At 40.4% G+C, this 25499-nt stretch overlaps 1 protein-coding gene across 3 annotated transcripts in view; it reads right to left on the bottom strand.

Moving 5' to 3' along the window:
* The window catches only part of ryr2a (ryanodine receptor 2a (cardiac)), a 138726-nt gene that overhangs the window by 946 nt on the left and 112281 nt on the right, over positions 1 to 25499 (bottom strand). The window contains exons 72-104 of one of the 3 annotated variants that reach the window (XM_029248867.1): positions 24703 to 24762; positions 23346 to 23480; positions 23103 to 23215; positions 21934 to 22030; positions 21411 to 21517; positions 21061 to 21112; positions 20709 to 20759; positions 17531 to 17630; positions 16758 to 16837; positions 16457 to 16533; positions 16283 to 16356; positions 14772 to 14789; positions 12512 to 12592; positions 12156 to 12244; positions 11920 to 12048; positions 11708 to 11812; positions 11489 to 11570; positions 10537 to 11288; positions 9985 to 10239; positions 9448 to 9515; positions 8797 to 8944; positions 8431 to 8517; positions 8091 to 8318; positions 7577 to 7707; positions 7146 to 7188; positions 6700 to 6833; positions 6286 to 6346; positions 5734 to 5880; positions 5451 to 5585; positions 3771 to 3927; positions 3099 to 3163; positions 1865 to 1965; positions 196 to 247 (exon numbers count right to left, since the gene is read on the bottom strand). In XM_029248867.1, coding sequence (XP_029104700.1) covers positions 196 to 247; positions 1865 to 1965; positions 3099 to 3163; positions 3771 to 3927; positions 5451 to 5585; positions 5734 to 5880; positions 6286 to 6346; positions 6700 to 6833; positions 7146 to 7188; positions 7577 to 7707; positions 8091 to 8318; positions 8431 to 8517; positions 8797 to 8944; positions 9448 to 9515; positions 9985 to 10239; positions 10537 to 11288; positions 11489 to 11570; positions 11708 to 11812; positions 11920 to 12048; positions 12156 to 12244; positions 12512 to 12592; positions 14772 to 14789; positions 16283 to 16356; positions 16457 to 16533; positions 16758 to 16837; positions 17531 to 17630; positions 20709 to 20759; positions 21061 to 21112; positions 21411 to 21517; positions 21934 to 22030; positions 23103 to 23215; positions 23346 to 23480; positions 24703 to 24762 — 4014 coding nt within the window. Of the gene's footprint in view, positions 1 to 195; positions 248 to 1864; positions 1966 to 3098; positions 3164 to 3770; positions 3928 to 5450; positions 5586 to 5733; positions 5881 to 6285; positions 6347 to 6699; positions 6834 to 7145; positions 7189 to 7576; positions 7708 to 8090; positions 8319 to 8430; positions 8518 to 8796; positions 8945 to 9447; positions 9516 to 9984; positions 11289 to 11488; positions 11571 to 11707; positions 11813 to 11919; positions 12049 to 12155; positions 12245 to 12511; positions 12593 to 14771; positions 14790 to 16282; positions 16357 to 16456; positions 16534 to 16757; positions 16838 to 17530; positions 17631 to 20708; positions 20760 to 21060; positions 21113 to 21410; positions 21518 to 21933; positions 22031 to 23102; positions 23216 to 23345; positions 23481 to 24702; positions 24763 to 25499 lie in introns of all 3 variants that reach the window. The other 2 variants (XM_029248865.1, XM_029248866.1) reach the window with 2 other exon arrangements.

Raw genomic sequence — 25499 nt, 5'->3', positions numbered from 1 at the left:
ACCAGAACACATCTCTAAACTGAGCTAAAAGGCAAAACAAATGCAAAGTTCTAACCACACATTGCTGCCCTCATTTTACAATAATAATAATAATAATGATAATAAGAATAGTTATTATTATTATTATTATTATTATTATTATTATTATTTTAAAACATAGCCATGCAGGTTATGGGACAGAAAGGCAGACATTACCTGGCCCGTGTGCTCCGTTTCATCTTTGTTAATGAGATACATAACAAAAAAGCTGAAAAGAGAGAAAAATATCATCAAAAAACATAGGCATCACTTAATGTAACAGGCAGGTGAAAAGCCCTAAACACAAAGACCGCTACATTTTTTTTTTAAACAACTCCAGTTGCAATTTAATCCCTGATTTGATGGTAATCGTAAGAAGCATTTCACTATGTGTGTGATAATTAATTGCATACCGAGTGTCTGGATAAATTTATATCATACTTTTCCCATAAAACCTTCATTCTAATCAAAAGTCAAATGTGCCAGTCTCTTAGGTTCCTTAACAAAAATGAAGTTCACATTTGTTAAAAAAAACAATACTGCACAAAAATATTTCTACAGCATTTTAGAAGTATGATAAAATATTTTTAGTGGAGCTACCATTACATTCTATTTTTCATTATGTCATGTTTGCCAAGTTAATAAATTACATGCATAATGTTTACATGGTAAACAATGCAAAAATTTGCTAAATGAGCTACCAAATGACCAAAATAGAAAAAATATCTTTCAAATGAATGAAATACAATAGCACAGACTGTGGAGAGGCACTGTGTTCCACCCAGAAGTACTCAGAAAAATATGATGTTATCAAAAATAAATGAAATTAGCATGGTTATCTGAATGAGTAGTGGCTATGAAAAGAGATCTATTATTTATGAGTTGTGTGAAGTATCTGAAATTATGAAAGAGGTCCATTAAAAATAAAAAAGGTTTCTGAAGGCCACAGCAGCCTCTAAAGGCTTAATACAGCATACTTCCGCATTCATGCCAAGCAAAGATACATTTCACATTATGGAAGAAAGAAATGAAGAGACAATAACATTAAAGCTACCCGAAATACCTGTTCTGTTATGAACATTCATGGTATTCAAAACAATGCAATCATTTTAGAGGCAAGGATTTACCATGGTATGTGTTGAATACTTATATTTGCAATATGTGTTCACTTACACCAAATTTTTAAAATATTTTCAAAATCAAAGAAAAATTAGCATTCGTAGTGTCCATTTTTTGTTTAGATTCTGAGTTCAGTAATTCCACTTGAGTTTCAGACTGTTCAACACCGTGTCGATAGCTCCCGATGGCAAGGTGCACTGCAATTTGAAAAACTACCACCTGGTGAATTGCTGTCTTTGCACACTACAGATCACAAACCTCTGCAGCACTCAGGCAACACCAAACAAGTCACTAATTTTCAAAAGAAATTTTTAATCTTTAGTTTTGCACAGTTACCTGCCGACTGTGACTGGAAGGTGTGCAGCACCGGGGTGGTGGAATAGAAAAATCTACCGGCTGCCATTTACAGGTTTCTTTATTTTCTGATTATTACAAGATTTATAGTTAGTGACAAATTCCTAGCTGTCACATATTGCATCTCTCCAAATTTGCTTAAATTTAAGCAGCCCTCCACTAGAATATTGTGTTAATCTCAGGTAATGTAATGCTAAGTAACATGACTTCTCAGGCTTTTTTGCACCATTAGCTGCCATCAGCTCTCTTTAGCTACTTCTAGGTGTCTTTCATTTACAGGCTGCCTCTCAGAATTCTTCCACTATGAAGTCTCAGGTGGAAAGAGGGAGGGTGCAGATCCAAATCGCCTACCCCCTCAGACGCCCATACTCACAGATAATTTGCCAAATTGTGCTCCTGTAGGGTATGGGTCTCAAAGCCATGAGGTACCGTGTCGAAGTAGTCATTTCCGATTCCGCAGATGAAACATTTGGTCTGCAAAACATGGAAAAGTTTCTGACATTGCTAGTCTCCTGAGAGAGTCTGATATCCTGTGATTTGACTCTTCTGACTAAAGCCTCTCTATATTTGCTAAATTGAGATTATGTGGTTTTCCCGGTTAAAGATATTAGAAAAAGGCAAACAGCATATTACAAAAGTTTTTTTTTTCTATTGATTCAAGTTACACAAATAAGACAAGAAAAATGTCAGAGGACAGTGAGATTTGATCAAAAGAAGCAGGTTTCATTAAAGTGACACCATAGGAAAGGGTCAGACTGATAAAACTAGGACCAACAGTCCATAATGGGACTGGGTGCTTTCTTCAAACACACCATTTGACTTTACACACATATTACGGAATCCCATAAAACTACTCCACTAGTAACATCAATATAGTAATTGAAACACAGGTCAAAAACAACCTTGGTGAAATCCATTGTGGGCCCACCTCTTTTAGCATGATAGGTCCAAAACATAGCAATGTTTTAAATTCAGTTATACGGTTATAATGTGGGCTTATGTGTTTACAATAATCAACCAAATTTGAGCCATTTACACTTTTACATTTTTTATACTTATATTTTTCTGTAACAATTCAGGTTAGGTACTAGGAGCAGCACACCACCTGCAGGATGCCCATTCTCTTTAGCATTTACTCTTTGCTCTATGGGCAGTGCAAAGACAATGGGCTATAGTTCTGTTTTCACACAACTGATCGTTTGCATGTGTTGTTTTGCACTGCTGTCCACATTGTATTGTTTGGCCTTTGAGTGGTTTCGATTCAGATTTTCGAGGACCAAGCAAGTCTCATTGCAACACCTCTTATTGGCTACTATGCAAGATCTGAATATGAATCACCTTTGGGTAACAGTAAATCCTCATTAGAGTTCTTTGTTTGGGACAAGCGGTTCTGAAAATGTGTGTGTGTGTGTGTGTGTGTTTGAGTTGTCAGTCATCAAGACAGGCACTGAAATTACTTTCTGTGAAGTGAGCCTTGATACAAGCATAATTTTTCTTCAAATTTTTTCGGTTTTTCGATATCAATTTAAAATCATTGCCCCAATATTATTTTAGTGCTAACCCAACACTGCACAAGTTATAATTTTACCCTTTCTCAAAATCCTTACCTCCATGTCTTCTTTTACTTGCTCTTGCTGGTCTCGTAGTTCACCAAAAGCATCAATAATGAGACCTGAAAAATGCTTATATAGTCAATCTGAAATGCATTCAACAGCTAGGAAAAAGTGAATTTTTTAAAATAGACACGCAAATGAATGAATGAATGAACGAACAAACAAACAAACAAATAAATAAAGAAATAAAACAATGTTCTTTTGTTTAATCATGTAATAACTCTAAATCACAAGACCCTGGTTTATGAGAATTCACTTTCACAAGCAAGTAAAATTTGTTTCTTAAATGTGATGAGTTATGTATCCCACAGATATGAGAAACAATGGGTTAAAACTTTGTGTTCTTTCATGATTCAGAGGAATATAAAAAGAGCCACTTTGTTATGTCATTTATGATGTCACAATTTGGGTAAGAACAGGTAAATTTTTGGTGGCACTGGGCCACATAATTTTTCCCATTCAAAACAGGAATTTACCCTCCATTTTTACAAAGCTTAAACTTACGTACAGTTCTCTGGAAGGCATCATGTTTCTGAATCGGTTTTACCGTGTATAATTTTACAAGCAATTATAATTTTACAAGACTTATAAAAGGAAGAATTGGAGAAGTTACAAAGCCAGAAACCAGTTCCAGTCTGGGTGGACTGGCCAAGACAAAGGTCTCACCCTGAATGATGGCCAGTAGAATGACAATGACGAAGAAGAAGAAGGTGATGTCAAAAATGATCCTGTAGATCTCATACTCGTCCCCTGCAGGGTCCTCAATCTGGTCCCCGATGCCGCCTCCGGCACGGACTCCCACATACATGTGGAACATGTAACACTGGGAACAGGCAGGAAGACTGGTTCAGGTCACCGTTGTGTTCTGTCATAAAATGACCACACTAGGCCACAGAAACAGTGGCTGGGATCCAAAACAACCCAGCCATTCAAAAATAAATATTTTGCCTCACTGCAAACCATGCAGACTGGAACCAAACAGACTTTTTTTTGTAAAAACTGTCCCCTTGGAGTGTTGCATAACCACATTCCGGTGCCCACTATTCATATCCTTACAGTGCACCTGATCATTGTTTTCTGTGTTGAAAGTTCTATGAATTTATAAAATTCAGATGGTACATTATTTTAAGGTTCACTTGGCATTTTGAAAGTGTTTCCACTTTGTATTCACCACACACCTTATTCCATCCCTCACGCCTCATTCAGAAATAGCAAGAGACCACCAAAGGAAGGCATATCCTGGCACACTGGGCCACACAGCTGTGTGAGTGTCAAATCCACATTTCCATAAAAGAGGTGCCCAGTGCAATCCCAGGGGATTTATCTCCCAGGGGAGAGTGGGGCGTCTCAGGCCAAGCTAAGCTGACGTTGCCTCTTCTCAAAGACCAACGTGTGGACCCCACAGGCCCTCCGTGCCCTTAATAGGGAAGGAGAGCTGGAAATCAGGCACCGCGGGCGGCTGCTTCTGGACGGATTAAGGGAAGAGGACGCCGACCGTAGCGCTGGCGTCTCCTGTCATTGTCCTTCTCTTTCTTCAGCGCAGGGACAGGCCCCTGGTTCCAAATAAGGTCTTCATTTCAAATGGATTCCACCATGCCTGACATGCCTCCTCAGCCTCGCGCAAAGCTTGTACTCGTTAAAAATTACCTTTTATTTTATTTGTGTAGTAAAAGCTTTACTCCAAAGTCACTTTCAAAGATTACAGCTGGCACTCACCTGGATATTTTTACTTGAGTAATCTGGTTAAAGAACTGGGTACAGAGTCATATCTTCTAACTTGGACCTGCAATCTTTAGGCCAAAAAAAATCAAAGACCTTCACCACTAGACTACTTACTGGCCCCCCTGCCCCAATCTCATCACGAGTTCTTTAAAAATGAGGTAACAATGTACCCCAAGTATCTCAGCATACATTTTATGTGCATCAAACCTCTTGTACATATGTCCATGCCCAACAATGGAAGCTGATTACCCTGTGTGGCCTTCACTAAAAAATTCTACATTAAAAACTGGAACAATCAACCACAAATAAAGAAAACACAAAAAAAATTTCAAGGTGTCTGCATCAAGGAAACCTCTCCAGTTAGTGATCGGGTGAGGGGCACATTGATTGATTAATACCAACTTTAATGAATAGTGTTCCTTAAAAGTTCACTGTACCTGTGTTTCAATCAAGCAGAGGTAAATGACATGCCAAGCTGCTTTTATTCAAGCATGAAAAGCTTAATGAGGCAACTAAGACACCAGTGCTGACCCTGATTATTAACACTCATTAGCTTCTCCAGTCAAACTAGCAAATGCTTCCATAATCCCATCCTCCTAAATAAAACACTGCAGACATACACACCGTGAGCATGTCATCGCACTTCATGTCCGGAGACTCCCCATCTTCACTCTTGTTGTAGAACTTACGGAAGAAATTGAAGGCCACCACCGTGTAGAGGTAGACCACCACTGCCAGCAAGCCCACCGTAAGAACGAGCTGAAGAACAAAGATTGCGGGAGGGATTGTGAGGATTACATTCTTACCTTGTTGAGTCCTTATCACCACTCCAGAAAGTGACCTGAAGCCATAGCTTGATCAGCAGCCTGTCCTTCAAAAGGAGCCCAGAAAGTAGACCACCACATACCTGCTTGCCATTGTGTGTGACAGAGGACAGGATGGTGCGCAGGGTCTTGAAACCCATGGCAATGTCCAGGAGGTGTGCAGCAAAGAAAAAATTGTTATAGTGGCCCAGGATCGACATGGTCATGTACCAGGCCAAGTAGAGGAAGGACTGCAAAGACAAACAGAAAACAGTCTCTCTCAAGAGGAAGTTCAAAAGAAAACACACTATGCCACAAAGTTTATCTTTTCAACATTATTGTGCTAAATAGTCAACCCATTCATGAAGATGGGTGTTTATACAGGACAGAATCCTGGGAAGTACCTTGTTGGGTGCTATGGCAGTAGCAGGAACTGGGCATGAACCAGTAATATTGAGGATACATATGAGTGTCCCTAGCTGCTATCTCAGTTGCTCAGTGGCTCATACTGTATGTAGAATCTACAAGCACAATGTGCTGTCATTTAAAGCTATAATTTAAACAGCCCTTCTTTCTGAACACATGAAATTTTGATTTTGACTGTGTTCTTGTGAACTTTTTACCTACACTGTTGAAAATTAAAGCAGTTTACTCACATTGTCTGTGAAGACTACACCCAGTTTCCAGATCTGATACTTGACATCAATGGAGTTCAGTCTGTCAGCAAACAGAAAGCAATTCAATGATGTTAGAATGCATTTAAATTCCTTGTCATAGATTTTGTCACAGTGTTAAAAAAAAACTAAATAACAATATACATTGTATTAACATATTTTTTCTTGGGATTTTTCGATACGTTTGTATAATGTCATAATCACTGGCAATTACTGCCCTCTTCTGCCCAGAATGTTTATAACATTTCTTAAAATTCCTTTATAAAACTAATTAAAATGGCTGGAGTGGGCACATCTGCCCACTGCCTTCCACTAAGCTCAGTCATCATTCACACAAGCATACCGCTCAGGCCCTTTCCTATGTGCTTGTTATTCCGGTGCACGGGCACGACTCACACAGCCGTCAGCGAACTGTCTTTTTTAGGCTTCTTCTTCTCGTGAGCATCGCTGAAGTCCAGGGCGGCTTTGTCCATTCCCAGCAGCTCGCTGATGCGGTCATGGCCATAGAACTCCCCGTACTTGTCCATCACCTGGAAGGAGAACAGGCACTCCATGCTGCTTTTACCAGTAATAATGTCGTATAATACTGGAGTTCCTGGGCTATAACATATACAACTTATGTATAGCATGATAAAAAGATAAAAAATACTGATGCAGCATTTATAAAGGCCCAGAGGCTGACAACTTTCAAATGATTCAAAGAGACATTTAATTTCACTGGCATCCACATAACATCTATGTATCACTCCTAATGAGGAAGCATGTCTCCAGACCACAAGTGTATGAAATATAGCAATTATTGTGGTACTAATGTATTTAGGAACTACAAAAGAATCACCCACCTTCCTTTTAACAAATTTATCCCAGTAGTTATTTGGGAATGACCTGAAAAAAAGTAATGTAGTCTTTACTTATTAATCTTAAAGCACTATTCATTAGTAGTAATTTGCAGAATTTACACTGTGGTACAATGCATCCCTTCAAACCCACTATTAGGCTAAAATCATTGTATTTTCTATATTCTACTTCACAGAAAGAGTTACAGGAGATTCTAAGAATTCTGTCAGTGAAATGTTAATAAACTCTTTATTTAGTAACAGTTTAATTAAACGTTACCCTCAGAAAGCTAATGGTAAGGGCTCCATCCTGTAATCGATGTGCAACATGACATTTAGATGACAATTTTAACATATTAGAACCTCTTTGACCCTCATTTCTACATAATTGCTTGGCGGCTTGGACTAAATGAAATGAGCAGTTATCTTGGACTTACTGCGTGTTAATTACAAGCCTGTCCCATTGCCCTTTAATGTCATCTTCAGAGGGCTGCTCCGTTATGTAGAGCCCATCAAACTCCAGCTTCCTGGCCACCTCCTTCTCCCGTTTGAAAATCACCAGCGGCACCTGAGACAAACACATCCCATGGTCGGAAAAAAGGCACAACCACAGAACTTGGTACTTCCATACTAAGTAACGGTTCCTGACTATAACTTTGGATCTCTCCAGCTATATGTAGTCTACTTTAAGCTAGTCTCTAGTGATTATGGCATAAACATTTACCCTGAGCTGTACAGTAAAAAACAGACTGATGCATGTTATTTAAAGCAAACAGCGGTTTGTGAATGGTCATGTTTAGCACACATCCCTAAAAGATTATCTGGGCCAGCTCACATGGACCGCTTAATTGCTTTATTTACTTAATTAATGCAGCTGCGTAAGCAATAACATAAATAAATGACCAAATCAATGGTCTTAGAGGAATACTAGTACTGTTTGGTCCACCCCACCTTCAAACAGTAGTAACCGATGATGCAGAAGAAGGCAATGACAGTATGTAGTATGGCCAAGATGCGCAGCGTGGGCTCCATGTAACCACTGCTTTCCTCCAGGACAAAGTGCACTGTCACTGTTCGTTGGGGCACACCCTCTGCAGGACTCCATCGCATCTTGGGGTCTGTAGGCAAGCCGCCATATACTACTTCCTTCTCTTCAAGCACTGCGGACGATGTAGACACCTGCAGCAACATCACCGCCAAATCAGGTCAGAACGTGAGGTGAACGGGGGTTGGGGGCATTATTTTATCAAAGACTGTGAAGGGAAACAAGCTGAAACACAGGTGGGCCTACCTTGTAGAAGAGAAGGATGAAGTTGATGGCAAAGGCTACAAACAAGGCCAACATCCGCATATTGTAGAAATTCCGTGCAAAATAATTCTGTAGAAACAGGTGGATTTTTAGACACTTTCCCACGTCTACCCGTGTGTCTTTAAATGGTGTTTGAACTGGATGGAAATCAGCTGTTTGGCTCCAGACATGTTCAGGGATTATAAGCAAAGGAGGGAGACTACATATACGTGTTTGTGCTAATGGCCTGTGTTTTATTCCACATACTGTTTGTACTTGTACACTATTAACCTGTAAGTGGCTCTGGACAAATGGACGTGCAAAATGTACGAACATCTATGCCATGAACATAAAAAGCCAGCCCTTTACCAACAGTTTCCTTTGGTAAGCAATGATCTTCTTCCAGAATGCAGACTCTTGAAGGTCTGTTTCCTCGGACTTTGAGGTGTGGTGCCGCCTGACTTTCTGTTTGGGTTTGCTGTCTTTGGGCTTCCCATTCTTCTCTCCATCTTCTCCTCTGGAAGGAACAATGTAAGTGCTGAAAAACAGGCATTATAAGCTTTTCCTGTTACATGACTTGAATACTTATTAAGAAAATAATATACTTAAGCATAGTGCAGTATTTTGATGGCTTTTGAAGTATATTGTACTATCACATCATTCACATACAACTCAACTATTACATAATCATCAATATTAATGATCACTGCTTTTACTTAAAATTTTCACAGCTGAATACTGCACCAGAGTATATCCCACCTCTTCTCCTCTCTTGACTTGCCTTGAAAAACCACGTGAGTGGTCACTATGGGTCAGGCTTGACTCAGCACCTTGCATGCATATTACGAGTGATCCTTGCGTGCAGAGTGCAGGCTGAATTTTATGACAATTTTATCACTAATTTGCAGCTTCACAAAGGAAAACGGATTCACTACCGCCAATGTGCATCTGCAATAATCTCAAAAATCAAGGGAGAACAATGCACTATATTTCTCACATGAATATATACAGTATACATACTCTGCCTTTTCTGGCTCACATTTTCCATCTTCTTTTCCTTTGCTCTCTTCATCTGTGGACCCTTTTCCCTAAAACAGCACAAAAACAAAAAAGCACCTCAACATGAAGTCGATCATCCCACAGAAATTGTAGAAATATGCATATAATGTTTCCTTGCTGCTTTGGGGAACTGATGGCTACATCCAGGATCACTAATAGCCCCGCTGAGAAGTAATGGCGCAGCAAAGCTGGAATCTCATTGGAATGTGCACATTATAACAAATGCCTTCACGCTGAACCCTATTTCTTCAGGATCTCGGTCTTACACTCCTTATCCATACAAGGGAAATGAGGTCATATGACATTAATGAGAGTCATATTCCATCTTTTCATTCTTGAAGTGATTTAAATGACCTCAAAATAACTATATATATTATAGGTTCGGTCTGAAACAGACCTTCGATGGATTCATCAATAGACTCTCATCTAGACATGTGCTGTTGTCGTGAGTACCCCACTTTTCACCAGAAAGAGATACATTATGGTTGTTCATATTACCTGTCGTCTTCTGAACTCAGGTGAGGGAGTGGGAACAGGAACAGCAGGAGTGGTGAGTAGATCAGTGATGCTGGCATTTGGGTTGTGAGGCATCAGCTTGTATTGTCCCCCTTCCCGCCTAAGATCTAATCCAAATATGTCTGAAAGGAGATCAGAATCATCTGCAGCCACTGCTAGGTCAGCTAGGTCTTCTTGGGCTGAGGATTTGTCCGTGTGCCTCTTCTCAGCCTCCTCCCCCTCCCCGCGGACCTCGTCCTGTGTGGGATCAGGCATGTTAGCTAAAAGGTCTGCCACCTTCATTGACTTGGCCCCCTCCACCAAGCTGCCCCCCAGGAAAGTACTGTACATGATGCGGAAGAAGCCCCGCGACACACTGAAGGTGAAGTGGAATAGACCCATCAGCACACTCCAGTAGAAAGAGATGAGCGCCATGACCATGTCTTTCACTGTCATCTTCTTCATCTTCTTCATCTGTTTCTTAAGGCTTTTCATGGAAAGCACCTTCATCAGCAGCATCACATTGTAGCGCAGGGCAAGCAGCGCAGTCCTTACTGTGGTGACAGAAAAGAAGCCCATGTCAGGGTTCTCCTCCTCGGGCTTTTCCTTTTCGCTCTCCTCCTTGCTGGCAGACCGCTCTCCAGCATCTGACATCTGGGCTGCCAGCTGCATCTCAAAAATTGTGTCCTCACAGAAGTTCACAAAGAGCTCCATCTTCTCCTTCTCCCCACCTTCGTTGACCACATCGAAGATAAACTGCCGCTTTGACTCCTTGACCTGTGGCTTCTCCCACTGCGTGCGACTGGACTCACTGATCTCGAAGTAGACCCGCTCAATGCGTTTGGCACTGCCCATGATCTCAATTCGGCCCAAGTAAGGCTGGAAGTAGTTAAGTACACTTTCTGCCAGCTCCAGGAAGGTCTGGAGTCGTGTGTCGTGTGGCATATGCTCTGACAGGTTTGTCAGTAGAACGGCCACATTGAAGCCAATATCCTTTGCAGGCTCATGGAACCTTTCTACAAACTCCTCATAGTCAAGCAGCTCATTCTCATCTGTCTCAGCACAGGAGAGCAGGAACTCCGTCTCCGACTGGGTGTAGTGTTTATGGGTCTCCATAGCTTTGTGGAAATCCCTCTTTGAGATGACCCCTTTACCATCTGGATCATACTCCTTAAAGGTGTCTGATGACGTGAGGTCTTTAAGTTTGAGGAACATGTCGAAGAACTTCAGAATCATCTCCACGTTATTTGAGGACTCAACTAACATATCCACCATCTGCTTACCAATAGTTCCATTTACGACATTTCCTACAGAAAAACAACAGATTGAAATTTCTTCAGTCTAAAGACCACTTTCATCTGGAAACAATTCCTTTTGTTTATATACATAACCACATTCTTTGCTTAGTTAGATACAAGGCTGTTTTGTGTCAAAGCATTCAAATATTTAACATTTTAACAGCAATGTTGTATTCTTTTTTCTTAAGATCCACACTGAAAAGTTTTACCTTCCAACATTGATAACAACATTACAACCATGTCCTTCTGAAGATCCATCAATTCCTTGAGTAACTCAATCTGGCTAGAATCCTAAAAATGAAGAAACATATTGCATGAGGGAAAAAATGCACCTGCAGAAACAGGATGAAATATACACAAACCTATAATAAAGTTTGTACTTCAGTATGTCAAGCGATGGAAGACAACTTTATTCCTCTGATACAGACCTGGGATAGCTTCATTTGCATATGAGCAAACACATGCAGGAAACCAACCACTGCATCCCACAGTCGGCTATGGGCCAGGCTCTGCTGGTTGCCAGTGCATGGGCCCTGAGATGAGAGCAAATGTATCGGTAGCCAATATTTTAACAGAAAGTATTGCATGATTTCTCAGGGTTCAAAACAGCTGTCATCAGGCCTGATTTCTGACAACTTACCTGTATATACTCTGTGAGAGTATTGAAGACCTGCTTGGCAACATTGATTGCTTTGGAGAAGTTCCGTTGACCCTGCTCATCGATGATGTCCTTTCCAGAATAATACCAGTAGAAATCACTAATAGACTCCTGTAGACGAAAGGTTGCTTCTGAATATAAGTATGTTTCTCAGTGTCCACTTAGTATGTCATATAGAGCACACACTTGAAGATGGATTATACAGAGACAGATTCTACCTGAACTCTGAGAAGATAATCAACTGTGGAGATGATGATGTTGACAGTTGTGTTGTTTCCCGTCTGTGTTCTTAGGTAATTCTGGAAATCTACAGTGTTGCATAGTAAGTATTAAACATTAATCTAAAACTAAGTGCACCAAGAAAGCTATTTTTAATGTCAACAATGACATATTTCCAGGATCCCTCTCTCCAGATATGAAAGCCAAGGCTTAGACCAACATCTAAGTTGTGACAAGAACAGGGTGATTTTTCACTATTCTTTTTGCATCAAGGAAACTTCTAGTGGTCCAGAAAGAGGTTGAATAAACAGAAATTACTGTAATAATGCAAAGTGTAAGTGGAAATAATATGAACCTGAGTTGTGTCCTTCACAGAGGAGCTGAAGGAATCGGAAAAGGTCACAGGTGAACTCATCATCCTGCATCACCTTCTCCCCTGCACAGGGTAGGGAAACAACAGAAGCCTATTAGAACAAGATCTAGGCTACCTTTATTCTCATTCATAGCATCTAATTACAGATCTGTCTGAGGTGTATAAGACATACACCTGATAGCTCAAATGGTAGAGTACAAAATGCTATCATGGATGAAAAACATGAGGGTGGACTACAGGAAGGAGGTATTGAGCAGCAGCATTTTATTTGTGCGTTTTCACACCCTTGACAAACCCCTTTTTCTAGCTGAGAATGTTTATTGATGGTATTTTGCTTGAGGCTTTAAAAGTGCTTCAGGTTGTTGTTTAAGATAAAACCTTACATTTTTAATACTGTAACATACTTTCTTTGACAACGGCATATTTTCTGGTGAGGAAATATTCACAGTGGCAAATGTGGCTTATCCTGGGAGTCGTTGGGTACGTTGACTTCACACTCTGATAAAATGCTGCCCTTAACCATGTAAACTAGCAGTCATGGTTAAGAAGAAAGGATGGCATGATGGTAATGATAAAGCGGTTCGGCCAAAGTTTCCGTGAGATGAAATGGTCGTCTGTCTCAGAACAGAAAAAAGGTGAATATGGGAAAAGTCCTACGAAGAACAGCAGATCATCTGGGCCCCAGATGGTCGTGGAACTTCTTAAAGTTTCAAAAAAGACGTTGTGGCACTTGTTCTGTGCTACCCTGCCCTGTTCTTCTGTGCTTCATATGTCAACGGAGAGAATCTGTTTTACACATCCTAACAGAAACAAAACTCACTCATAACTTGACATCATAGACATTAGCTGTCATCTGGATAACGCACATAAAAGAGCTGTGGATAAAGTCAGACAGGACAACAAATTTTACTTAAACTCAGCTGGGTCCAAAATGCTCGAAGACTTGCTATACAAGGATGTGCTATCTATCAAGGCACAGAAAATGTACTCATGACATTAATATTGTTTGCTACTAGCAGATTCGGAAGAAAAATGGTAAATAACACTACCTGTCAGTTCGGTTTCAGACGTATTCCTACTACAAAAATAAACCAAATCAGCAGTTTAATTGTTAAATTTTGGGAAATACTTTGCACATTTTCATTCTTAATTCTGGTGATAAATACATTATACTTAATCTTTAGGCATTACAAATGTACAATAACACAGAAACATAGTACAATAGAGTAAAGAATCCATTAAACTGAAGCTTTCATCTAAAGCCACTTATAAATGACACTGCTAGATACTGCAGAGGAGCATTTCAGGGTAATAACTTTGCTCAGGGGTACTACAACTGCTCAATAACAGAGCAATAATAAATGAAAAAATAGCGTCAATAAATTATTACTTCAAATATGGAAGTTAAAAACAAACACTGCATTATAAAATTTTGATATATATTTAAGATGTGTAAGCTTCAACGGGGCCTTTTGTATTAGCACTATGTGCTTACGTAACAATGTTGTTTATTCTTCAGTACAATTCTCTCACACACACACACACACACACACACACACACACACACACACACACAGTATATAAATCTGCTCTGATTTACAGTAATTCTATCTGGTTCTGCCATTCCTCCTTATCCTTGCTTCTTGGATTTGGTCTTCTCTACAGTGTTGGAACATGAGACTGGAACAAAAATATGAATGGAAAATACAATATTGTTCGAAACACAACACCGATTATCGACGGAATCACTGAAATAAACAACAGCCAAGACAGGTCATAACAAAACGAAAAACGATACAACACCAACTACGCCACAAAGACACAGAGTCGACAGCTGGTGTATGTTTGGGAGACACGGGTGTCGAGAGAACCTGCACTTTTCACAGATCAGGGCAGCCATTAAGCCACAATTGAATGCATCACAGACTACAGAGAGGAATACACCACAAATTCTTCAACACATCCAACGACTGCAAAGACTGGTACACTTCAAACAGCTCACTGCTCTTACATCTAGAGTGCCAGACACTGTGCAAATCCTGAGAGGGAGGCAAAAACAGCGTGATTGGCTACGGCACTACTGCATTGGCTCTGTACAAAACAGAACAGGTCATATCGTGCTAAGGCCAGGGGAAGCGGGGAGGGGGGCAGGGGTGTCTGGGGCGTCGGAGGGTGGGGAGGCGCTCAGGACCTGGACAGAGCTGACACAAGGCTAACGGGAAACGGCAAAGTTCATAATTACCACGCTCATGAGTGATGACTGAAAAGGGGAAGACAGTACAGTAAATCAAAAGGGAAAAGAAAAGAAAACAAGAAAAAAGAAAAATGTAAGAAGTCAAACAGATTACAGAGAGGTTCAGTTTTCATTTTTTAAGCACAGAAATTCAGATGAGGGGAAAATATAGTGCAGATATAGGATGCGTGCCAAGCTTCTCGCAACAAAATACAAAACGTTGTTCAGAATTCATCAAAGGGTATCATGACAAAAATTGAAAACTTTTCTATCTTTAGAACTGATGAAGACTGTGATAGATTTGGGTCTGGAAATATTTTCTACAGCTGAATGTTGCTTGTTTCACTTTGATGTGGCAGAAAAGAAAAGCTAAATGAAAAGAAACACCTGCAGTTTTCATCGCATAAAAAGCTCAGAGGAAAGACTGTCTACTAGAGGCAATATGCATTTTCAGCTTGTCTGAAACAGGATATTGAAAGGTATTGTAAGTCAACTGGAAGCAGACATTAGAAAACTAATCAACTATTTACAAGTGGACAATAAGTACAGCAGAGTTTACACAGGAGAAAAATTACTGAAAAGACATTAGCAAAAAGAATTTTTTTTAATTTCATTTTGTTTTAATGGTGATAATATTTCAAAATGTTATTATAATGATATAATGTTATGATAATTATATCAAAATGTTGACTTGCTGTACTTACTGAATGCTGCGCTGATGTTTTTGCCATAGTACCTTTCCCCCATTAAAATTACAAATTTAATATTACATTATTTTAGAAAAAAGGAATTTCCTCATAATAACTACTTTATACATCATATGCGCTTGTTTTTCGTTTCTTTCTAATTAGTTGCAATGCTCCACAATTTAGACAGTAACCATTTCCAGGATAACATTGTTGACAATTATATACATACAAAAGGGTTAAAAATGAAACAAAAATTTACAAGAGACATCGCTGACATGCATATTTTAAAGTAAAGATGATCATGAATGTAGACAGCATTGACACTTCAGGGATTATTGTATTTTCACAATATTGTGCAATATAATAAATGATTCATAACAATGTAATGACAAAACAATAGACAAGGAAACAAAATTGTGATGATTTGACACAGCAATCTAAGACTGAATTAATGATTTACCACTGGCATGACCAATAAAACACCAAACACTGCACATTCTCATAACAAACTTTTTATTTCAGAAAATTTAGGAAATATATCACTGTGATATTAATCTTTATGACGTGATTTATCCTTTATTTACATAATTTCGACTTTTAATTCCTTACCTGAATTTCGCTATATGTCAAAGTTTCATGTTTTGCAAAACCCATTAAAAATACATTTACTCCAGCACAGATTAAAACACTTGTTAATGCCATTAATGTGTAACCCATCTCGAAAGGTCTACTCCGTATTTGGAATCAGAGATGGGTAACATTGCTTTTGGCGCACACACGCACACACACACACGCACAATTTCTGTATTTCTCCCCACCAACAAACTGTACCTGAGCCCTCCTCCGTTACCATGCCTAGGCCCTCTGCTTTGTTCTGTCGTTCAAAGGCATTGAGGTCAAGCACGCTGCAAAGCGATAGAATACGGAAATTAACACATTTGGCAGACTGCACGTACTACTGAGGTGTGAAAGAGCCACATGAGATCAAAGTGGGAGATTATGTACCTGCAGGACAGCATTAGGCCGGCCAGACTCTGAAAGAAGCCCACGTCCTTCTTGTCCTTCAGGTAATCCAGCATTTTCTATTGACAATGCAACAAACACACAAAATTGACCTTGTGGTTTTGAAGTGCAAATCCGCCCAATCGGCCTATGGACTTAGTATGAAGATTTTGTTTAATAAAAAAGGTGAACACTGAATGTGATAAATTACAGGAATACACAGGCAAGGCAGAGAATACCCAAAACAGCCATAACTCTCTGCTTGCATGTACTTCTAGTTTGCAACAAGTGGGAGGAGCTATACCTGCTGGACAGTAGAATTCCCTCCATTTAAAATGGCAATGCCCAACTTCAGTGTGGATGCCACCATGGGACCCATTTCACCTTTGACACAAAAAACAGGGTTTTCATCAAAATATAGGAATGAAACAACTGCAGCTGTCAGGCTTGATGTGCCATCCAATCACTGTGAGGACAAAACCAAAAGTGGCACTTGTAAGCATCTGGATTTAGAAGTCTCTACTGCAAAAGCATATATTGCCAATTCAAAAGTTAAGTCACATTTATTGTGACTGCATTTGATTCATGTATAGTGTAAATATTCATGCACTGTAACTTCATGATCATTCTCAGATAACCCTTTATACAACCGCTACTCCTGCATTGTATGTGAATGTTTGTGTACCTTATTTAAAAAAAAAAAAAAAATTGTAAGAAGGTTATCAGGATTCATCTATCCTGCATTTTATTCACCTACTCAAGCAATGAACATCGATGTATCAAGTGGAAAGCAACAAACTGAGCTTACTTAAAAATCACATGTCTGCAGCTATGTCTCTTTCTCTTAATGTAATGCACAAATTGTATTTTCACTGAGATGTATGTCGCTTTGGAGAAAAGAATCTGCTAAATGAATAAATGTAAACGTAATGTCCCCAAGTTCTTAACACAAGATCATTTGTAGATATAAAAGAAATCAACAAAATGAAACAAAACCCATTCCATGTGTTCTAAGAAAACAATGACAAGACTAATCACGTCGCGGGACAGTCTGTACATAATGTTGCCAAGGGTTACCTTTACTGGCGCTAATGGTCTGCAGGACCATCTCAGCTGCCCCCCGGTCATGAAGCCTGGCCTGCTGGTAGAGCAGCTTTTGCTTTTCCATCTCTTTCTCCTGGTTTGTAAGAGGGAAGAGACGCTTGTGGTGACCATTATTTCCTCAGCACTCACACACAGCACCTGGATCATATATGGTGGACCTACAGTACTCTGCTGCAGGATTTCCAGTCCAGACAGTGATCTACAGCGTTGTGCTCAATGGTTTGAGCAACACGCTTTATTAGAGAAACAAATAGCATATGGTTTGACTGGAGGCATGGGTCTAAGCATAGCTGGAAATGGTGTGTGTATCAGAGACTGGGAAATCTTGGTACAGAGACCCATGCAAACAGGCAGCCTGCCAAATGGGCATGGGCAGCTCAAAGCTCAGTTGTATGGGACAGCCCAGCGAGCTCCATGTTCACAGCACATGGATGGCTGGCTTGAAGTGTAACAGCAGAGTGGCAAGGCTCTCAGGGACCAGCTGGGCACGCATTCATGCTGCCGACTTGGCAGCCTTGCTGTTTTGCATCTTTGGGGGATGACACAATGTAGAAGAATGTAGAAGACACAATGGGATGGTGGATGAGTTTTCAAAAAAGCAAGATTACAGGATTTTCCTCACATTGTACGCAAAAAAGAAAATTAGTGAAACAAATGACAAACTTCTGAAGACAAAAACACAATTTCAAAAAAGATAAAAAGTAATAAGACACAAAAAAACATGACCAACACAGACACTAAGGGCTGTTACCAGAGAGTATTCCACGTCGCTGGAAATTTTGTTGCTTAAATCTTTGATTATATCACGCTGCAGAAACAAAATTTTTTTTATCATTTTATCTGCATTCCAGAGCTGCTGTTCTTAACCAACCAGAAAACAGTACTCTAAGGCAAAAGACAAAAACTGATGTGGGATAAGCATCATTTGCAGCCTTGCTAGATGTAGTCATGCTAATACCTGAGCAATATGTGTTGATGTTGCCACTTCTAGTCTCACTGGACAGTACAGCAAAGGACGTGGAAAATCAGTAGCTGAGTTTTAGCACTCGTTAGAAGGAAAAAAATGGCATATATGTTCTAATTATATAAAATATATAATACAGGGGTTGTACCAAAAGTAATGGGCACACAAAAATTAAAAAGAAATGCCAAAATTAACGACAGTATTTTTGAGAAGAAAATCTCTGCTGCCATTTCTCTATTTTTCCAGCACTGATTCTGATGAGTTTATGGATCAGCCACTTCTGTTTCTTTCAATCGCTTTACTCACTGTCTGATGCTGATAACATGAAATACTCTACATATGCTCACTGAAGTGACATGTGAATGTCCGATTCCCTTCTTAGCAACACATCGTTGAAATGTGTCCTTGTCAGCCATTATTCTGCACTGAAAAAGGGGGGGGCAGGTACACATGACTACAGCAGATGATATCATTTTTTTACTCAGGTGCTCGATGATACATGGAACTACACTCTTCCACCGTCATTCAGTCTCCCCATATCCGGTTTTTCGCATATCCAGTCTGAGATTGTTTATGCCACGTATCGTTAATAGGTCTAGTATTTTATGCATCCAGTCTACAAAACCCTGTCTTGTCAGGTCTGCCGCAATAAACTTACAACTGAAAACTGCACTAAGCTGCTAAGTGAGAGACACTGTGAGACGCACTGTCAAGTCCTCAGTTGCGGCCTGGAACTCTATGGTCTGGCTTGCATGCTTACATGTTTGTGTTTGAATCCACTAGTGTGCTTTTTTTATTCACATATGATACAAAGGCTACGTGGCTTCCTCACATCAGTCCAGACATACCATCATGTTTACTTAAGGAAATAATTATTTTTTAAATTCATATTATATACAATAAACCATTCATGTTCACCCTCCAAGAAAATGAAATTTCCACAAATCGTTCATGAGTACCCAATAGTTCCAACAGACCTTAATAATAGCTATTAGAAAATAACAAAACTAATTTCTGCATTTATTCATTAGTGAAGTTAAAATACAATGAAATAAGAGAAATTTTGTTGTTCTAGCCTCTATTCCAAATATAGACTGAAAAAACTCATAGAATGTGAGGAAGCATTTCATATACAGGCCCTTGTTTCCTACTGCAACAAGATGCAATTTAAAAAGGCTTCATAGGCACGTGTAAGATTCAGAAAGGTTTTGCAGACACCCATGCAACTGAAAAAATAATTATTATTATTATTATTTTCTAGGAACAAACTACAAAAAAGTAAAACTGTTGTTACTTTTATTCATTCAAATTTAACATGCATTTTCAGGAAGGAGTTAGAACCAGGAAATGGGGAATAAATGTACTAATTATGATTCGGTGCATTTCATTAATTTACATATGTTTAATGCTCATTACATTTGGTAAGACCCTTGCAACAGAAAATTTTGACTACAAAAGGAAATATTAAGTTTTGATAAGAACACAACTATGAACAGGGACTCTAACAGGTTATCTACTCAACAGCATCTAACGCCCTAATATTCTGAACAGCCTATTGAAAGACAACAGAAATTCTCTTCACAAAAATGTGTCTAGAACTGGAAAAATAGTTGTGGAGCCATCAGTTATAGTGTGTGCTCTGAAAGTTACTTACTATATGCAGCAGACATGAAAGCACACGACAAAACCACGAAACATGTATTGCACATATACTGAAGTGATGATCGCAGTTGACAACGGCTTTTAGGGTAGTCCATTTCCAGTTATTAGCTCTTGTATTTCTGTAATCTACAGGTTAGGAAGTAATTTAAAAAAAGGATTAGTGTCTATCACAGAGACAGTGTGGAGATGGAGGCAGAGACAGTGTGAAGAATGAAGGTGAATTGCATGTACACAACAACAACACTGCTGAGTGACATACAAAAGGTATTGAGAGCATTGACTGCTGCAGCACGTGACATTATCTCATATGAACAGGTGGACATAAGAGAATGGAGTAAAATGGGGGAGGGGGAATGGAATAAGCAATGGGAGGGGAAAATATACCACCCTTCAGCCATTCAAAAGCCTCTGTTAGCCATAGCCAAAAAGAAGGATGGGACAGACTCACATTTTAAAAGTCTAGAATCCTTTAAAATGCATCCGAATCAGACAAAGGTAACTAGATCAAAATGGGAGGGTACCTACTTCAAAGCTTTTAACCTCTTCACCATCTTCGTCCTCTTCATCATGGCAACTCTGAGGGCCAGTGGGAGTTAAAGCAGAGGTCAGAGGTCAGGGTTGCAAATGGTTCAGAGAAAAAACACAGAGCGATGTGGCTGGTTTTTACAGAAGTCTTTTACTTGATCTTCTTCTTAAGAGAAACACTGTATATCATTTATTAATAGATTTTCCATGATGTTTAGACTGACTGAATTCAATTTATTTTTAAAACATATGAACCCAGAGTGCCTAATAAACCCAGAGGTACTGCAGGATTACATTTCATATTAAAATATTGTAACCTAAAAAGAGAAAGGGGTACTGAAGTAGTTCTTACTTTAGCCATGATGTCAGCATAAGCCATATACAGCATATCCTCCTCCAGTTTACTGTTATAGGAACAGTGAGCATAAAGCATGAGATTGTGTCGTTAACATTAATAAAGTTAAATATAGTGTATAATTTACACAAAGTTTAATCATTTGGCAATTTTTATTACAAGCAATGCATGTTATTCATTTTATACTGAAAATTATTTTAATGGTATGAACTGCTAAGAAATGTACAGTCTGTAAGTAGTGCAAAAAGGTCAAATAAAAACAGGTGCTAAAGAGCTAATGAGGACAAACTTCTAATATCTACTGGCAATGGTAGGTTAATCTCAGAGACCACATTGAGCACACGCACCACTTCTCTGTGAGGGCGGTCCTGCTGAAGAGCTGAATCAGCTGATGGAGAGGATCAATTCTCTTGACTCCTTCATCTTCCTCTGACATTTCCTGCTCGCCCGGTTTCTGAAACGCATCCAAAGAGGTCACAGTCCACACAGACCCCCATCACCCAGAAGCAGCATAACTCAGAATGCCACCTAAGATAAATCCAGCAACTCAAGCTCAGGTGAATTACACAAAACTCTGTTCTTCTCTAGTTCAGTGCAATTTTTTCCTTCTATCACCTGAAAGGGTGATCTCAGCCACTGCTGTTATGAGCTTGGAATTCAAATTTCTACTGGAAAAAGCAACCGTTTTGTCTGTGTGCATCACAAAAATTGGCTCATACAAAGTTTGAAAGATAGAAAGACCATTGAAATTCTTCTGTATGAAAATACACACAAACACAAATGCCACTTGAAGCCAACTAATCAAGACCTCTGCTGTGCCTCTAAATTTACTCTTCCTGCAGGTACACTGCCAACAGTGACAACACTCACTGCCAAGTCCTCGATCAACTTGTCCTCAAAGTAATGCTCCTCTGCCTCGATCCAGGACTTCAGGTATCCCTGCAGGAAGAGGTTGACAGCACGGTGCCTGCGGAGGTGAAAGACATACTGGATGTGAGCAGGTGCGACGAGAAATCTTTACACAGTGGCAGCCTGGGTTTTCACCACAGGAGGTGACTTCCCACAAAAAAGTGACAGTTTCTCACACCATTTACTGCGACTGAAACAAAAATGTCTTTTACAATTTAGTGTAACATCGCAGCTGTAATGAGCATGCCGCAGTTTTAATATGTTTTACAGTTTTAATATGTGCTTCAATAAGTGTTTTGTGATCATGGGTCTCAAAGCCAGTTCATGAACCATGTGAGTGCAGGATATTGTTCCTGGAACTACTCAGTTAGTGCAGTCAAACTGGATTTTAGATTATTTTCACAGTCACTGCAGCTCTTTCTGATGCTCACTTAATAAAATTTAGCAGTGTACATTAGAAATTACAATTAAAATGTTGGGATATTTAGTCACCATTTTCCAGAACCGCTTGTCCCAGACGAGGTCACGGAGCCTACCCGGTAACACAGGGCGCAAGGCCGGAGGGGGAGGGGACACACCCAGGACGGGACACCAGTGCGTCGCAAGGCACCCCAAACAGGACTCGAACCCCAGACCCACCGGAGAGCAGGACTGTGGTCCAACCCACTGCGCCACCGCACCCCCCTATTTAGTCACCAGTTATACCTTCACTTTCAGAACCGCTCGTCCCATACGGGGTCATGGGGAACCGGAGCCTACCCGGCAACACAGGGCGTAAGGCAGGAGGGGGAGGGGACACACCCAGGACGGGACGCCAGTCCGTCGCAAGGCACCCCAAGCGGGACTTGAACCCCAGACCCACCGGAGAGCAGGACTGTGATCCAACCCACTGCGCCACCGCGCCACCCCAGTTATACCTTTTAGACCAGAAAAACAGGACAGTGTGAAAGCCAGAATACAGTATGCATGGCCTTCCACTGACTGGATCTGAGACCACTACCCTAGATTCTCAAACCTATGAAGTACGGGTCTGAAACCTCTACTGTCAATCCTCAGCGGTCTGTGAATGGGCACTAATACCCCTGCTCTAGATCCTCTTGTCTGCAAACAGGTCAAAGATGTGCCCCAACCTGGGCAGATTGTAGAGGGGGGCCATCCGGAAGCAGGCCACCACAGCTCTCTTCCTCTGCTTGGAAAGCAACTTGTGCCACACAGCCTTCTTGCTCCTCTGTGGATGTTCGACCTGAGGGCCCAGATGCATCCACAGCATTAACACCATCTCTTGTATGTCTATTTCTTCACTTACCTACTGAACTTTTCTAGAAACTTCATTAAGGACAACTATTATTTAGAGACCCTTTCTGTGAACTCACCTGGTCCAAGTGGAAGAGCACATGGGCGATGTCCAGAACCCTTTCCACTGTCTTCTCAGGATCTGACGTGTCCTCACTTCGGTTGGGCAGGTCTTTGTACAGTGCCATCTGCCACCGGATCGCTGGGTCTTCCAACTACCATAAGTGAAATGCATCATTTGTGAAATGTACAGTAGCACAGTAGATGGGAGACATTGGAATGGGGCTCCAAACAGGGACAAGTGTTAAACATTGGAGCAAACCAGACAATGGCATGGATGGACACTGGTAAAGAACTGGGATGGCTTGTTGCTGGACAACATTCAAGGTTGCTACTGCTAATCTGTTTCCTATATAAAATGGGATTTTCCTAACAATCCACAAAAAAGGAGTGAAGATCTCACATCCTTCTCTTTGGAGATGGGGGCCTGGATCTACAGCAGACCTTTACAGCGCATGCTACAACGCTGAGCAGGTACCTACCAGTGCTGTGCTGCACCCAAACATGCGTTGAATGGGCAACTGGCCCTCCCTAAACTTGGTTGCAGCCATGGCATCTGCAGGCCTGAGCAAGGCCTTCGTCTGTTTGCCTGTGGACACGTGGTCCAAGGAGGATGTTTTTTTGAGACCAGCCAGGGACGTCCTCAGCACCCGGTGGCTGAGGTCCAAGGAAGCAGAATGCTTGTGCAAGAACAGGTGCCGGTGAGGGTTCAGGGGTCCCAGCTCAGGACCTGGGCCTTTGCCCTGATGACTCTTCATCCATTTCATCACAATGATGAGTTTCTTCACCAGTTTCTTGAAGTGGAAGACTCGGTACTGATGTAGGAAAGTGCGCGTGGGGTGGGGTGGGAATAACATGCGCGCACATATGGTGAGGATGGGGAGGACCATGCCAGGTTATGTAGGGGAGCCAGGATACAGACAAACAAAAGGAGGAATGAAATGAAAGGAGAGGCATGCTTTTTTTTTTACCAAGAGTGAGAGACACAAACAAATGACAATGATGAGAAATGCCCTGCTTTCTCTGTCGTTCCTAAACTGGTCGGACTCAGACTCAATGACTCACCATGCTGTTTCCCTTAGTGTTTCTCATTTTATTCATTTCTATTTTGTTAACTAAAGTCACCTTGCTGCTGTCATAAGTTCATGAACACCATCCTTCAGCAGCCTAAAAAGAAGAATTACCATACAGTAACTGGAGATAAACAAAAGGAGACAGAATAAAAGAAACCACTGGAGCCCATAGTCATTGGAGAGCTGAAAGAAGTCAGTACTGGAATGTTTGTCCAATACTGCTGATACTGGAACAGAGAAAGAGGGTGCAGCTTGTGATCTGACACAAGGGAAACACACATGACTGACATGCCATTTCGCTTACCTTGCCCTGCAGATGAAGGTTATTGCGAATGATCTCTCGCACCTCATCCTCCGTGTCTTTCTGTGGGGGAACCAGTACTTAATTGTGGTTTCTAAATATATTTTCATTTACCCCTATTCATTTAGTAGACACTGTTCTACAATTGAGAGTCGCAAACTGAAATGAAACAAGTGTCTTGGGACTGTGGGAAGAAACTGGGGCACCCAAAGGAAACCTACATGGACATGTACAGAACATGCAAATTCCACACAGACCAAGCAGGGATCAAACCCAAGTCCAATCAAGCCAAAATCCAACACAGACAGCAGGAAGTCCCGAAAGAGTATAGCAGCGTAGAACTCGTCTATTATGAGTTTTATGCACCTACTCGTGCGATGAATATCGGTACATAAAGTGGAAAGCAACAAACTAAGTTTACTTAAGAATCACATGCCTGCAACTATGCCTATCTTTCTCCTAATGTAATGCACAAATTGTATTTCTCTGAGATGTAGATTGCTTTAGAGAAAAGCATCTGCTAAATGAATAAATGTAAATGAACAAATTCAGCTCACTTCCACAAGGTTGTGTCTGGTGTCCATGAGTGGTGGTGATACATAACATGAGAAATTTTGTTTATTTGATTAATTGGTAAAAAAAAAAAAAAAAGAAGCACTCAACAGGGTTTTGGGGAGATCAATTTAAATTAGTTTCAACTGTAATGAGGCTCAAAGTTACTAAAGTTACTAAAAAGTTTTGGAAATAATTTTTTATGTATTTTAGCTGTATCTTATTTTGATAGAACGTTACCAGCCAAA

This window comes from Scleropages formosus, chromosome 24 (genome assembly GCF_900964775.1).
Source record: "Scleropages formosus chromosome 24, fSclFor1.1, whole genome shotgun sequence".
Lineage (NCBI taxonomy): Eukaryota > Metazoa > Chordata > Actinopteri > Osteoglossiformes > Osteoglossidae > Scleropages > Scleropages formosus.
The sequence above is the reverse complement of the archived record's forward strand: the minus strand, read 5'-3'. Positions and strand labels throughout refer to the sequence as shown.